Source organism: Nymphaea colorata, chromosome 2 (assembly GCF_008831285.2).
Source record: "Nymphaea colorata isolate Beijing-Zhang1983 chromosome 2, ASM883128v2, whole genome shotgun sequence".
Lineage (NCBI taxonomy): Eukaryota > Viridiplantae > Streptophyta > Magnoliopsida > Nymphaeales > Nymphaeaceae > Nymphaea > Nymphaea colorata.
This window is the reverse complement of record NC_045139.1, coordinates 30,721,104-30,737,747: the sequence shown is the minus strand read 5'-3', so window position 1 is coordinate 30,737,747 and position 16,644 is coordinate 30,721,104. Positions and strand designations below refer to the sequence as shown.

The 16,644-nt window shown below is 42.0% G+C and overlaps 1 protein-coding gene across 3 annotated transcripts in view; it reads left to right on the top strand.

Annotated features, from left to right (window-relative positions):
* Positions 1–16,644, top strand: part of LOC116247911 (protein unc-13 homolog) — a 39,665-nt gene that overhangs the window by 4,169 nt on the left and 18,852 nt on the right. For all 3 annotated transcript variants that reach the window (XR_007572502.1, XM_031620360.2, XM_031620361.2), the window contains exons 4-12: positions 341–611; positions 895–961; positions 1,083–1,266; positions 3,314–3,481; positions 3,624–3,716; positions 3,857–4,063; positions 4,176–4,277; positions 6,078–6,305; positions 7,131–7,211. Coding sequence is in view for 2 of the 3 variants with exons in the window: in XM_031620360.2 (XP_031476220.1) it covers positions 341–611; positions 895–961; positions 1,083–1,266; positions 3,314–3,481; positions 3,624–3,716; positions 3,857–4,063; positions 4,176–4,277; positions 6,078–6,305; positions 7,131–7,211 (1,401 nt within the window). In the remaining variant the exon portion in view is untranslated. The remainder of the gene's footprint in view (positions 1–340; positions 612–894; positions 962–1,082; positions 1,267–3,313; positions 3,482–3,623; positions 3,717–3,856; positions 4,064–4,175; positions 4,278–6,077; positions 6,306–7,130; positions 7,212–16,644) is intronic.

The following is a 16,644-nucleotide window of genomic DNA, read 5'->3' as shown; positions in this document are numbered from 1 at the left end:
AATTTCTAGATGCTGCTTGTGAAATAGCTATTTAGGTTCTTATGACTCTTGGACATTCCTCAATTGAGCCTACAGACGCTGGAGCATGTTTGGATTTTCATCTGGACCCAACTTCTCACTTTTTGCATGTTTAAGATGTTGCTTGAATGATGTGGAATTGAGTCTTGGCTCTTGATGGTTAATGTTTTGAGAAACATTGCTTCTGCTACATGAACGAAATTCTTGCCATTGGACACTGAATTTTTTTGGTTGATCTGTTAGTTTGACAGTAAATGTACAAATTATGTCATTATTGGCGTTTGATTAAGATGGATTTGAGGAAAATACATTCTATGTGCAGATTAATCATGAATCCGGATGCTCATTCTTTTTAGTTACAAAGCCAGAGTTATCATGTTCTCCACCTCATCATGTTCCTCCTGAACTGGTGGTTAACATGGGGCCAGGTGCTTTTCCATGTTCATCAAATTCATTGAGAGACGTTGTTGATGATACATTCAGAAGTTCTTATTATGGGTATGGGAATGCACAGACAACTTTACCTGTTCAGAATTGTGAAATATTTGGTGAAAACAATCTCCCACCAATTGGTTTACCTTCTTTTGTAACTGGTAATGTTCTTATGTTTTTCATATCTAGAGTTTAAAGGATTCCAATTTGGTCATATAGCATCTACTCGCAGGACAGATTATTGCTGTGCAGTGGTGTCGCATTCAATATGAACAACTTGAATAGCTAGTCAGCTGATGATGCTCTATGTCTTTGTCCAAACATCATCTTTTATAGATACATGAAATCATCTATTCTTTTAGAGCATCAAACCAGCATATATTCAGATCTAATAAATTATCCATTCTTGTAGTGCACTAAACTACCATATCTATATTCTTGTAGATCTGTCTGAAGATGATTTGCGGGATGCAGCATATGAAACTTTGGTTGCTTGCTTGGTACATTCAGGGTATTGATTATCTATTAGTATTTGAACTGTCTGTTCCTTCGGACTATTCCTTTTTGTTTTATTGAATACAGCTTACTAGCTTAGTAAAAGCACATCTCAGTTGACACTTCTTTTGCTCCAGCCACTTGCAAAAATTGTCTTCTACAAGTGGCAGCTTAGTGCAGACAACTGAAAGCAAAATTAAAGAAAGGAAGACAAGGTTTGCATCAAGGCAGAGGAAGAAAGAAAATGAAGAGACATCCTTGCAATCTCAGTCAGCATCTGCGTCTTCTGAGGTTATTGATGTGATCTGCACTCAGATGGAGGCAAGCTACTGATCAATTTATTAATAATATGGAACCCCATTTAGTGTTTGGATTTTGTATAGTTTATAACTTCGGATGTGGATTCATATTCATTATATGTTTGCTGCGAGAAGGTTCGGTACATCATGAATGTTGTTCTCTATTATGTTGCATGTTTGATTCACTTAGCAATAGCATGTGCATCTATGATTGCATAGAAATACGAATGGACACACCACATCATTAGATTGACATGATCAAACGTGTTTAACATAGGAAACATATCTCCTGAGTTTTGTATGACACTTTGTCAACAATATATGCATTCATACATATGTATGTGTACACTGGCATAGATGCATATATATGCAGGATGTGAATTTCTCTTGCCGTCCGGATGCTCCGGCCTCTCACTCATGTATAGTCAGGATTATGTACACCATGAAATATGAAGACCATGGGCACTGATTATGAGTTGCTAGCTCAATTTGATTGACAACTTACAAGTAGCGATGTCTTTAGACAACTTTTCTAAGTCAAAACAGCCGTTCACATTGTTGAAAGTTGCTTTGCATAACTTGTGAGTCATCCAATCATAGTGATCAGGCAACTGATTTTCTCATAGATCTTATATTTTTTGGCACATATATTCCAGATTCTCGTAGACAAGATCTGAAGATAGGTATTTCTGATATTATGAAAATATCTTAATATTATGAAAATATCTCGATTACCATTCCAAAACCAACCAATAATTTTGGCAAAGCATCCCCTTATTTTTAAGAATATTGCTAAAAATGCAAATGTCAGGAAAATACTAGAAAACCTATTATTTTATAACTTTCCTTTTTCTGTTTTTACACTTTCAAGTTTTAAAACTTCCAGGATTTCCATGATATTTCCTTAGTATAAAGTACTTCTTGGAAAAAAAAAACACTTGTGGGAAAACCTTTGCCAAGAAATTTCTTAGAAAATATCTGTCACTATGATATGATGCCTTCTGCTGACAGTGAGAGGGCAAGCCATTTTACTTTCACAATGTTTTCTTTCATATTTTTAATATTCCTTTTTGGAGTTTGACCACGTAATTGTGATCTCAATCATTTGTCTAATAGGAAACAATTATTAGATTATTCATCTATAAAACAAAAATTTTCTAAAACCAATGGCTCCAAGTCTATATTTTCAAATCTTCAAGATCCATGTCCTTGTAGAAAGCACATGATTCAAGAGCTTATTCCTATCAAAAGGACCACAATAAGTGCATCCATGGGATATGATTTGGCTTACATGTAACGATGGATAAAAAAACATAACACTTCAATGGTAGGAGGAACGAATTTTTCTGTATAAATATTTTGTGTGTGTGTGTGTGTTGTTTTTGAGCTTTCACACCTTGATCCACTTCTTCTTTCTTTCATATTCCTGTCCACCAATAAAAAGAAATAAATGGGGAACCAATTCCATACAATGCCAAATCTGTGTAGCTATTTCAAAGACAACACAATTTTTTTGTCTGATGACCTAGATATTAGCAAATGATACACATCTGAACAAAAGTTGCCTGTAAGGACATTAAAACCATGAGAGCTAGTTGTGAAGGAAAAGGGAGAACCATGGATACTATCCAAAGTAGAGAAAGGTGCTTGAATATGCCATATTTTAATGTGTATGCCCAGACGCTGCCAAAGTTTTTTAAAATTGCTCTGTACATGCACTCCATATCCATGTGGATGGGATATGGTTTGACTGAACCATACCTTCAAGGATATCTGGACCTTTACTATTACTATTGGAATGCTGTTTTTACTATCTTGTCCTTTTTAGGATAATTGACACTGAAAAATGTAAATATATTGATAGCATTTGGCAGTGATTGATAAGAATGATAATGGTCTGCAGGAAGAACATGGTTAATTTTTTTGTGCCTGTTGTGACACAAATACTTGACCAGGTTGATGCAGCATGCCTCCTATTAGTTACAGCAACAAATTCACAGTTTAACGCCGCAGACATTGAACTGCTAAAATGTCTTTAGCACTCTGATTTGTTTACTTTGTCTTTCCAGATTTCACAAGTGATTGACAGATGTGCAAGGCAAGGATTATCTCACAGCAGTCTAATTGCAGAAGCTGGGAAACTTCATGTTCCTAAGATATCGATAGAACTTCTGAAGAATGTTTCACAAAGTGGATTTCCTAACAAGAAAGCATATATCCGCTGGATAAAGAGACAGGTAGCTAAAAACAATAGTTTAGGTCATTAGAGAAGTCAGAAGTTTAGTACCTTATCCCACCTCATCCCTCTCTTCTCTCCTGATTTTTTTTCTGCTAAGAAGGTTTTCTCTGAACATTAAGATTTCTTTACGGTTATGTCAGACTAGAATTCTTGAGGAAGTGCTTTGTAGCCACTCTCTGTCTGGAGCTGAAAATGAATTGAAAAGCATTCTTGCTGACATGAGAAACGAAAAGGTACTTGTTTTGAATTTCAATTAAAGAATTTTTTATGGATTACTTCAATTTATGGAACTTAAGAATGACTGTAGGCATCCTTCAAGTAACAACTTCTCATTTTTCTTTTGCTTCGTTCCAATAACAAAGTGAATTCATAGGTATGGGCCATGCATAATGCATCTTCTCAAGTTGCTGGGATTTTCTCAGCTCTCCAAAGATCTGTCATGGAGTTCTCGGAGACTCACAAAGAGTTTGGCACCAGGGGTGGATCGCATTACTGGGAGACAGGTTACCATGTAAATCTTAGGCTTTATGAGAAACTGCTGTGCAGCACCTTTGACAGTTTGGATGGACAACAGGTTGAGGTTAGTAACCTTTTTCTGGCAATTTGCTCATTTTGTTCATAATTTAAGACCATAGCATGGATTCGGTTGAATGGTGGTCTCAGGTCTGTTCACTTATTGGAATCATTTACAGGAAACTGAAGAAATCCTTGGGCTTCTAAAGGCAACCTGGCCAGCTCTTGGTGTTACTAAGATGATCCATACTGCATTGTATTGCTGGGTGCTTTTTCGGCAAGTATAATTACTTTCTTTATTCCATTTATGCTTGAAAAATGATGAATTTTGCTCTCCAGTAGAGTTTATGCTACTCTAATTTTATGGTAAAAAGTGTGTGTCTAGAAGCTATAGGGCAGCCAATTATCTTATCAAACTTTTGTGGTGGATTATGATGAGAAAGGAAATGCATGCAGTCTATTCACATACATATGCAGAACATGTCCGCACATGGACACACATGGTTACACACTCAGATACAGTTATGGAGTACTATTTATGTATTTCTGCTCTTTTTTATGCTGGAGGTTTTGCATTTTATGTTCTTATTGGTTACGATTATGCTGTATAAGAATCTGCGAGGTAGACTATGAGCCTTCTATGGTGGAGAGCAAGGAAAGGGCACAAGGAAGTGCAAAATAGGCAATCATGATCATAAAAGGAAAGTAAGTAAAATTCACAACAAATTATTGAAAATGCTTACCATAGTTTTGCTGTGTTCATGAAGTGTCCAGGTGTGTTCGAAAGATCCTGTTCGGTCAATTTGGGATATACAACCCATATGAGACACCAAGGGTCACTACTCACTAGTTGTGTCCTAAAATTCCATGGTTTTTGGAAGTCAAATTTGTCACCTTGAATTGTCCCAGACTCCCAATAGAATGAAGCATGTCATAAACAGAAACATTTTTAAATTAATATATGGAATATTCCCTAGATGGACTCTTGATGAAAAGCAAAAAGACGATGAAAAAAACTTTAATATATTGAACTAGAAAAGTACTTGAGATATTGGATTTACGATGCTCAACCTTTTGGCAGACTTGTCCAATTCACACTAGAACTTTGTCAGTTGACTTTTTGCCATTTAGAGTTCAACTTTTTTCCTATATTTCTAATGAATTTGAATGGTGTTATTTCATTATTCATGTAATATAACTATTTTACATATAAATAAGCTGGAATCTAGAGGTTAGTCTAGCAGTACTTGCGTGACTAGGCAATTACAAACCTATAATAATTTTATTTATCATTAGAGTTAGGGTTTGTTAAAGATTAGGTCCTTGTATTGTTGATTATTGCTCTTCATTGTCAATAGTACATTCATTACAGATTGGCTTTTTAAGAACATATTGGTTAGTGCATACTGATTTAATTAAAGTTAATTAGCGTTTGTTTTAAATGCCGAAAATTGTCTACTTATAAAATGAGCAAGGCTTATTGCTTAAGGTTTTAAGCTACATGACCCTCGTGACCGTCTCCGGTTCGCCGCTGCCCGGCTCAATGCTCCTGAGATTCTGGCCGGCTTTCCCCATTCATCGTTAGTACGGGCGAGATGGGAACATGGACGTTCAAAAGGCGCATAATGCGTTTACTGAACATAATTCAGATGTTTGCATGTCTTGAGAAGTTGGTTTTATAATGTTTACATGTTGTTGCTCAGTTTTGGGTGTGCCACTTATACTAATATAAAGTTTCCATCTTATTAATAAGGCATCACTTAAAATGGTTTGTATAAGATAGGTTTTTCCCAGCCTACTTGTGGTTTACATTTGAATCCATTTCCTAAACTAGCAGAATTTGCTTTTTGAAATATTTTGGAGAAAAATGGGAGTCATGTGGTTTGGCATGTGCTAAAATGGATGTGTGGCTCATACCATAATTCTTACAGCATGTATCGTTTTCAATGTTGCTTGAATGGGTTTTACTTCTCTGCAGAGCTTGAAATCTTGTTTATGAAAAACTTTGGTGCTTCTTGAAAATTGTCTGTAGACTCATGACATCAGCCAAGCCTTATCTTTGGTGTTTCTTTTCTTTCAAGTTTGCATCCATAGGCGAGCCTGCTATTTTGGAACTAGCATGGGTGGAGTTGAAGAAAGTACAGACTTTCATATGTGATGATATTGAAGATCCATATTTGAGCAGCCTTAATTGCACAGCATATTCCTGTGGAAGTCAAAGAACAGTGGATTTGTTAAGTGCTATCACATTATCAATTGGCACGTGGTGTGATTTTCAACTTTCAGATTATCATCGACACTTTTACAAGGTCCATCCTTGCTTGAATTAATTTTTATGCTTTTGAGTGGAATGTGTGGATGTTCAACATATAATGCCTCATCTTGTATAAGTTCTGAAAGTGCATATTACTAATTAAGTAATAAGTTTTGAGTTTGACTGCCTTGGGTGGGCAAAAGTATGTTAGGGCATTCACAAAATTAATGTGAATTTTGTTGCTAACATGGAGCCAGTAGCTCTTAAGCACACCAAACTTGTGGCAGCGTTGCTTCAGTATTTCATGTTCAGTTCTACGAGTGCTTTGAAATTTTCGGTCTCTGGTCCTAGAATTGACCAAATCAATGTTTGACCAGCAATCCAAGTCATGAAGCTGGATCAGTGGCAACCACATGTCATTATGACTAATATAAATGTATTTGTAGCTACTAGGAATGACTCTTCTGGTGTCAATGGTGACTTTCCATCATTAGTGTTTGAAGATCATGGTATCTGCTAAATTGCTAATATTTATCCAACTTTCAAGAAACAAATGTCCTCTGGGCCATTGTGACCTTTACAGCAAGACAAAGAATAAGCTTAATATTTACATATCAACATGTATAATTGCTTCTTTGGGATCAGATGACTACATTGAGCTTGACACTTGCTAAGTTTTCTTGTGCATCATCTGTGATCAGTGTGGTACTTCATTGGACATTTTGGTATTCTTGTTTCAAGTCATAGATGGAAACCAGTGTTGATTATTTGTTTTGCTTTCCTCGCTTGTGTAGTATTATTGGGTCCATAAGCTTCTTCTTTAATTTTTCTTAGAGTTATCTATCTGTATATATGATTTTCTCATTTCTGTTTTATGCAGAGTCCAAGCAATTTTGAGAAGGTTGTGGCTTCATCAATCATTATTAACAGGCTGTTAAATTCTGGATTTGACAAGATGGAAGTATGTTGGCTATGGAAATCACCTTAGATTGTCAGATTCTTGATTTTCATTCAAGGTTTTCATTACCACAACTTTGGTTGAACACTTGCTTCCCAGAAAGCTTCTTGGCCTTGCATTTATGTTACAAAGAATTTTGTTGTCTCACATTAAAAGGTACCTTAATCATTGTGTGTTTTGTGGTGAGTGTCTAAAGAAATATTGTGCTAAATGCGAGCCCTTCACAGAAACTTCAAGAAAAAGTTTTTGGATTTTGATCAGGTCTGGCTTATGAAATCTTTTATGACCTGGATATGGCTTTTCCCATGGTTGGTCCCAGCAGATGAGGGTGCACCTTACCCCTATTTGCAGCATGTCAAAATTGGGTCTGGGTCAACATGACTACAGTATGCTCAAGGTCTAGCCCATTAACAACCCAGTCAACACATATACACACCTTAAACTTCACTTTGCATGAGATGCAGACCACAATGTAACTTAGAATTATGTTTTCTTCTTTAAATAATGCAATGGGAGGAAAACGTGTGCACATTTCAGGCCTTCGTTTGGTACCTTTGACAACCAACACATTTCTCTAACTTGGTAAGTTGGGTTTATTTTATTCGTTTTTTCTTCACAAGATACTCTTAAAATTATGGGACATGTGGAACAGTGGAAGTACAACCATACAGCTTTTGTAGATCACATGTGTGTCGAGCTATTAAGATTTGAGTCCTTTTTCTATTAGATTGGTTATGAGAGTATAAAGATGTCATTGCAAGGAACTGCTCTTGGGGCATATAATGGTGATAATTTTATCTTTTTCACATGTTAGAAAGAGTTATAGTTTGTGATTCAAAGAAAACTGACTTGTTTTCCCCTCATTTAGAATTTAATAGAGACATTGGGAATTCTGCTTTTCTTGTGTAGATAGAAAAATTGGAGACTATATTTTATTATGGTTACAATATGATAGCCTCTTGGGCTACCAAGGAAAGAAGGAGAGGGAGACGAGAGGGAATGAGAGAGAGACTAGAAGAGGAAATAATCCATCATAATGTCATTAGGGTTAGACATGCCCAATTAAGAACTTACATCTCAAGCAAAGCGGGTCCGGGTCTGCACTAAGATCCCGATCCAAACTGATAAACACTCTAATAAACCCAACGTAATGAAAGCAATCTGAAATAAAACTAAACAAAGCTTAACATTACTCCCCCCTTCGAAAAACACCTTGTCCTCAAGGTGTAAATAATGGAAAGCGAAACATGATGTCTTCACTATCTTCCCATGTTGCTGGTGCATCTTCATTGGACAACCATTCAATCAGCCATTGGTGACGCCACTTGCCATCTATCTTAACTTTCCTCATGCCGATGCGTCTCAGAGGCGAAAGGGCAGGGGGTTCTTCCAGGATGGAAGCAGATTGGATATCGTTGCTGGTGGGAACCGTGGTGCAGGGTTTCAGTTTGGAGACGTGGAATACCAGGTGTATTGAACTGCCGGCTGGAAGAAGGAACTTGTAAGCGAGTTTACCTATCTGACGGCTGATCTTGTCGGGTCCCACATAACGAGAGAGTAACTTTTGTTGTCCGGCTCCCTTGAATTGTGTCGTGCGCTGCGGTGGTCTTTTCAAGAATACCCAATCGCCCTCTTGATAGGTCACATCTCGATGGCGACGGTTGTATTGTAAGACCATGCGATTTCTGGCGGTCGCTAGATGGTCTTTGATGTTCTTCATAATAACATCTCGGCAACGTAACTGAGTGTCAACCGTGTCATCACGTGCAGTGCCCGGCAAATAGCGGTGAACTGTAGGAGGTGGTCGCCCATACATGGCCTCAAAAGGGGTGGTGTTTGTGGAAGTGCGCCACCTGGTGTTGTATGCCAATTTCGCCCAAGATAAATAGGTTGCCCATTCCTTGGGGCACTGCCCTGCGAAACATCGGAGGTAGGTTTCTACACAGCGATTTATTACCTCTGTTTGGCTATCCGTTTGTGGGTGGTAGGTTATACTCATCTTTAGATTAGTGCCCTGCAAGTGCAAATACTCTCTCCAGAACGCACTAAGGAATATCGAGTCTCGGTCATTGATAATGGATCGAGGCATACCATGAAGTTTCCCTACATGTTCTTGGAAAACATGGGTGACAGTCTTGGCCGTGAAAGGGTGACCTAGCGCGATGAAGTGTGCATACTTGGACAAGTGATCTACCCCCACTAAGATTACTGATTTGCCACGTGACTTGGGTAAGCCTTCGATGAAGTCCATTGAAATATCTTCCCAAATCTTCTCGGGAATGGGTAATGGGCCAATGGCTGCAATAGTCCGGCTGGTTTTTGTGTTTCATACTTGTTACGCTGGCAAGTATCACACCCTTTGATATAGTTACGAATATGTCGTTTCATGCCTGGCCAAAAGAATGCGGTCCACAGTCGGTGATACGTCCCCTCCACTCCCTCGTGACCAGCGTCTTTAGAATCATGGAAATGCGTTATCAAGACGCCTGGCAAATCTGTCTGTGGGTGTATAGATGCGATCCCGGAAGTGGAGATAGGGGGGCTTCCATGCGTACCCATACTTGCGCGTAGGATCGTCCTGTAGAGTGGCGCGAATGCGCTGAACCGAGGCTGCTGCTGTACTGTGCTCTTGGGCTATCTGATCCCCAATATGACGTTGTATAGAAGTCGCAGCCAAGAACTGACTGTAGGATTCCCACGCCCCTCGCCTGGAGAGTCCATCTGCTGAGAGGTTATCTCTTCCCCTTCGATGTTTGATCTCGAAGTCAAAGCTTGTAAGTTTTAATACCCACTTTTGTACCTCAGGGAGCAGAGTTGATTGTTGTAGGCAGTAGCGAAGGCTATGGTGATATGTGAGTACTATGAAGTATGAAGTGTCGGCCCAGTAGGTAGTGTCTCCAACGCAGCATTGCTAAAACAATAGCGATCAGTTCGCGAACATAAGCTGACTTGGTATGGAAGGCCGAGCCCATTGCGCGACTAAAGAATGCGAGTGGCTGAGTGGGTGTTGATTCTGACTCAAAATCGCCCCGATGCCTACGTCGGAGGCATCGGCTTCCACTTTGAAGGGGATCTCGAAGTTGGGCATTGCTAGTACTGGCGCTGACGTGACCGCTTGTTTTAATGCATTGAATGCCTGTCCTGCTAGAGGAGTCCAGTGGAAGTCATTCTTCTTTGTCAACTCGATCAAGGGAGCAGCTATGGTGCCGAAATTGCGAACAAAACGCCTGTAGTACCCCGGTAGTCCAAGAAAACCATGAAGCTGCCTGACTGTGCGAGGTAAGAGCCACTCCCATACCGCTAGCACCTTATCTGCCTCCATCCGGACACTGTCGTGACTTATAACATGGCCCAAGTACGTGATGTGAGACATGCCGAAGGTACATTTGGACAATTTGGCATATAATACGTGTTGCCTCAAGAGAGATAAGACAACATGCAGATGCTGGAAATGTGCGTCCTCATCTGCGCTAAACACCAAAATGTCATAAAAAAAGACAAGGACGAACCTGTGCAGATACGGTCATAACACGTCATTCATGAGAGATTGAAACGTGGCCGGTGCATTGGTGAGTCCAAACGGCATCACACGGAATTCATAATGGCCGTCGGGTGTGAGGAAAGCGGTCTTGGGCACATCTGCATCTAGAACTCTGATCTGATGATAGCCGGTGCAGAGGTCGATCTTGGAGAAGAACGACGCTCCTTGTACTCATCAAGAAGATCCTCCACCATAGGGATAGGGTACTGATCCTTAATCGTGATGGCATTTAGGGCTCGATAATCCACGCAAAACCGCCAACTGCCATCTTTCTTTTGCACTAATAGGGCTGGTGATGTGAAAGGGCTCCGACTAGGTTCGATGACGCCCTGCGCTAGCATTTCTTATACGAGCTGCGTGAGTACCTTCCGTTGAAAGGGGTTGTACCGGTAAGGATGTTGTTTGGTGGCAAGTGCCCCAACCTGAAGATCAATCCTGTGGTCGCAGGAGCGCGGGGGTGGTAACCCTCTAGCAACAGAAAACACGTGAGAATTTGTTAAGAAGTGAAGATAGACGTACTCCATCTATGTTAGGTGTGGCATCCAAACTCTCCACTGGTGTCGCCTGACTCATGAGGAGCACCAAACTCGCAGCTGTGCCTCTCAACATCTTGAAGTTAACCCCTTCTGTAGCCGTGGTGTGTGTGCTGGCTGCTAGCATAAGTCGACGACCGTCGCCTTGGGTAAAATGCATTCGCATACTCACAAAATCCCACACCACTTCGCCGAGTCCTCGTAACCAGTGCATGCCCAACACAAGGTCGGCGCCTGCCATAGACAATGTATATAGCTGCAACGGAAAACAATGACCCTGAATTTCTAGTTTCTCTTCATTGCAACGACCTTTACAGTTTAGGGTGCTGCCATCCCCTACTACCACGTCAAACACAGGCTGCATATCAATTTTGCAACCTTTGCGGATTTTTCACAAATAAAGTTGTGAGTAGAGCCTGTATCAACCAGTACACTCACTGTTTGGCCCCTTAGCCGCCCTTCTACTCGCATCAACTGTGGTACCTCGTTGCCGGCTAAAGCGTGCAGAGGGATTTCGGGTGGGCAGCCCATGGTCATGTATACGACCGATGTCTCCCCGAGTGTCTCGGTGGGGTCTCCTTCGCACGACTCTTCTTCTTCCTCCGCTAAATACATGTGAAGGCGTTTGCATGAGTGCCCTGCGGTCCATGGTTGATCGCAGTGGAAGCATATCCCTTGGCGTCGCTTCTCCCGGATCTGGTCAGGCGTGAGTCGTCGCACAAAAGGCACGGCCAGGGCCCTTGCCAAGGGGTGGCTTGCTCATCGGCTTGTCTTGTTCGATCGGGAAGGCTGTAGGCGGTTGGAGGGCGCGTGTCGCATTAGACAAACGATTTAAGCTCAGGAAACAACAGTGCTTCTCCTCGGCCATGCGTGCTGCAGCAAAACACGCGTGTAGGGTGGTGGGTCGTAACACTTGAACCTCAATCTGCATTTCTTCCTTTAGGCCGCTGACGAATGTGCCAATGAGGGCCTCTACAAGCCACCCGCGGACCATGTTGTTAAGTTCCTCAAAGTGCTCTTGGTACTCTACCACACTTGCTTTCTGCCATATCTTAGAGAGCTCTGCGTTGTAATCCACATAGATTGACGGTCCAAATCATGCCGTCATGGCCGTTACCAGTTGGTGTCAGTCGGGTCGGCCGTGTTGCGAAACTAACCATCGAAACCACCAGATGGCGGGTCCTTCAAAATTCATGGCAGCATGGCTAACCTTCATTGTCTCTAGAATTCCTTGGCACTCAAAAAACTGTTCGGCCTTAAAGATCCAGCTAGGCAGGTCATCTCCATTGAAGCGAGGAAAGTCCATCTTGATCGGTTTCCATCGGCTGAAGTCGCCCCCTCCATATGGAAAAGTGAGCGGCGTCGAGGAAGGACTGCCTCCAGTGGGCGCTGAATTCATATGGCTGGAGAAAATGTCGCCTAGGGTAGGTCCGACGCCCGCGTGGGTAGCGCCGAAGGTGCCGAATGAAACGCCGAACCCTCCGTTGACGGGCGGTGGTTGTGCGGGCAGAACGGCTCCCATCATGCTGCCGTGTCGAGGTTGGGCGTGTGGGCCTGCGCCCGAAGGCGTCCCGAGAACAGAATCGCCTTCGGCTGGAGGAGGTGGCGACAGCAGCGACGGTGACGCAGGGGGGCCGATGGGGCCGTGGTGGTGCTGGAAGGCGTCACGGATACCGGCGGTGACCGCTGCTTGGATGGCGTTGTGCAGGCATGCTTCGGATTCGGCTTGCAATCGTTCAATCGTTTAGAGGCGGCGATTAACTTCGATAATGGTTTCCTCCGTCCAGGCACAATGGGCTTCAATGGCTGCTAAGGCGACGGTGTTGTCCACTGATGAAGTTAAGAGAACTAATCTTTGATTAACCTCGAAAGAATCCCTAACTCCTCTTTATATAGACTAGAGGAGAGGGATAAGTTACAAGAAAGTCATTAAAAGAAACATTATTACACAAGTGCCCTCTCAAGCCTAATACTGAGTATAAACACGTCTTAACACTCCCCCTCAAGTTGGAGCGTATATGTCAAACAAGCTCAACTTGGAACAACAACTTTGGAATGGTCCTCTTGCAAGAGCTTTAGTAAAAATATCAGCAGTTTGCCCTGTAGTTGAAATATGGGAGGTGCTTACAAACCCCTTTTGAATCATGTCTCTGGTATAGTGACAATCTACTTCAACATGCTTGGTTCTCTCATGGAAAGCAGGATTATTAGCAATAAACAGAGCAGCTTTGTTATCACCTAACAATTGCATAGGAAGAGGCACTTCCACAGTAAGATCCAACATCAGAGATCTAACCCACATAACTTCAGCAGTAGCCTGAGCCATAGCTCTATACTCAGATTCTGCACTTGATCTGGCAACCACTGTCTGCTTCTTACTCTTCCATGTAACCAAGTTGGATCCAATAAACACACAAAACCCAGTAGTGGATTTTCTGTCAAGGTGACATCCCGCATAATCAGCATCAACATACACAGATATAGTGAGAGATGTACCATTTTGAAAGAAGAGTCCCATTCCTGGTGAATTTTTCAGATACCTGAGAATCATCATGGCAGCATCCCAATGGACTTTCTTGGGCTTATCCATAAATTGACTCACTCTGCTGACAGCATAGGCAATATCAGGTCGAGTAACAGTGATATATAGGAGCTTCCCAACAATCCCTCTATATTGTCTAGCATCAACATCTTCAGTATCATCATCATACAAGCGAGTATTGATGTCCATGGGTGTAGAGGCAGGTCGACATCCTAGTATACCTGTCTCTTGCAAGACATCAGTAACGTATTTCCTTTGGCACATGATAAGACCCTTCTGATTTCTGGCAAACTCAATACCTAGGAAATAGCGTAGCTCACCAAGATCCTTGGTGACAAAGTGTCGTCCAAGGACGCCCTTGATGTTGGAAATCCCCTGAATATCATCCCCTGTAACAATGATATCATCAACATAGACAAGAACTATCACTGTACCTGTAGAAGTTTTCTTGACAAAAAGGGAATGATCAGCCGAAGAACGTCTGAAGCCCTCATACTCAATATTCTCTGATAATTTTTGAAACCAAGCTCGAGGACTTTGTTTCAGACCATAAATTGCCTTTCTCAATCTACACACTTTCTGACACTCCCCCTCAGCAACAAACCCTGGTGGTTGCTGCATATACACTTCTTCATGTAGGTCACCATACAGAAAGGCATTTTTGACATCAAGCTGTGATAGAGACCAATTCTTGCTGACGGCAACAGCGAGAAGAACCCGTAAAGAAGCATGTCGTGCCACAGGAGAGAAGGTATCATAATAATCAACCCCATAAGTCTGAGTATAGCCTTTTGCAACCAGGCGAGCCTTATATCTCTCAATGCTGCCATCTGCTCTGTATTTAACAGTAAATACCCATCGACAACCAACAATAGCTGCATCAGATGAAGGAGTAACTAGTGTCCAGGTGCCTCTAGACTGAAGGGCATCCATCTCTTCTTGCATAGCTGCGGCCCATTTGGGATCAGAAAGAGCGTCCATAGGAGTCTGTGGAAGAGCTACAGCCGACAGTCCCTTGACAAACTGGCGGTAAGTAGGAGTGAGTCGAGCCATGGACAAATGACCAGAGAGAGGATGCATAGTGCAACTGCGTTTGCCTTTTCTTTGAGCAATAGGCATATCAAGTTCATTAATATGAGGACCAGTAGCATGCTCTGGAGAGTCCCCTGTGGCATCATCACATAAAGAATGGTCAGCAGGATTTGTGTGTTCAGGAAGTACCTTGGGCATGCTGGGTGAAGGCACAGGAGCACAGGGAGCAGGTTGAACAGGTTTAGTGCGACGTTGGTAGATAGCCCCAAAACGCGAAGCAACGGGTTGTGGATAACTCATGAGAGGTAAAGGAAGGTGGACTTCATCACTAAATTCAGGCACCCTTAATTGAGTTCCATTGGGAGAGAAATAAGAGGTGGACTCAAAAAATGTAACATCAGCACTCACATAATATCGACGAGTAGAAGGATCATAACAACGATATCCCTTTTGAGTGCGGGAATAACCAACAAAGATCGTTTTGATAGCCCGAGGGGATAACTTATCTCGCCCAGGACCAAGTAACTGAACAAAGGCAACACATCCAAAAATACGAGGTGCAACAGAAAACAATTCTCTGTCAAGAAAAAGAACAGAGAAAGGAATAAGATCTCCCAACACGGATGACGGCATGCGATTAATAAGATAGCATGCTGTAAGAACAGCATCTCCCCAATAAGAATGGGGAACATGGCTGTGTATGATAATGGTTCTGGCGACATCAAGAATATGGCGGTGTTTTCTTTCAGCAACCCCGTTTTGTTGAGAGGTATAGGCACAAGAAGTTTGGTGAATGATACCCTTATCCCTGAAAAATTGTTCTAAAGAGGAAGCACAGAACTCAAGAGCATTGTCAGAGCGCACAATCTTGACACAAGTATCAAACTGAGTCAGAATTTCATTGATAAAATTTTTGATTACATGACCCGCTTCAGATTTGTGTTTCATAAGAAAAACCCAACTAACACGACTGTAATCATCAACAGCAACAAGATAATACCGATGACCCTGAAGGTCAGGAGTACGACTCGGGCCCCAAACATCAAAATGAAGTAACTCAAACACAGAGTGGCTACTTCTACTAGACCGCGGAGGAAAGGATGACCGATGGTGTTTGCCTAACTAACAAGACTCACATTGAAAAGACGACTTATGAGACAGCTGAGGGAGAACATGCAGCAGTTTCTGAAACGGGAGATGTCCAAAACGTAAATGCCAAGTATAAGCCGAGGATGAGGACGACCCCGACGAGGTAGATCCAGCAAAGGGAAAGGAGTGCACTAGCCTGTAGAGACCTCCCTGTTCACGGCCACTGCCAATCACCCTGCCCGTCAGTATATCCTGAAACACAAGAGAGGAAGAGTCAAATATAGCACGACAATTTAATTCTCTGGTAATCTGACTGATAGAAAGTAGGCTATGGGGGAATTCTGGTGCATGAAGAACGTGCTGCAGCGACAATGATGAAGTAAGTTGGACCTCTCCATGTCCAACAACTGGTGAATCTTTTCCATCTGCTAGAATAACCGAACGACCCGGTGGAGTAGGGACGTAAGAGGTGAATTGCATCTTATCCCCACAGAGATGTGTCGATGCACCAGAATCAATAAGCCAATCTGTAGTGTCAGGAGGAGAGCAGACTGTACAGGCAGAATACATACCAGATGAAGAAGCACTCGCAGCGGTAGGAACAGTAGAAGTGGTCGGACCAGGGGATGGATGGGCGCTGTCGCCAATCAAGTGCCTCAACTGAGAGAGAATGTCATCTACATGCAACTCACTGGAGGA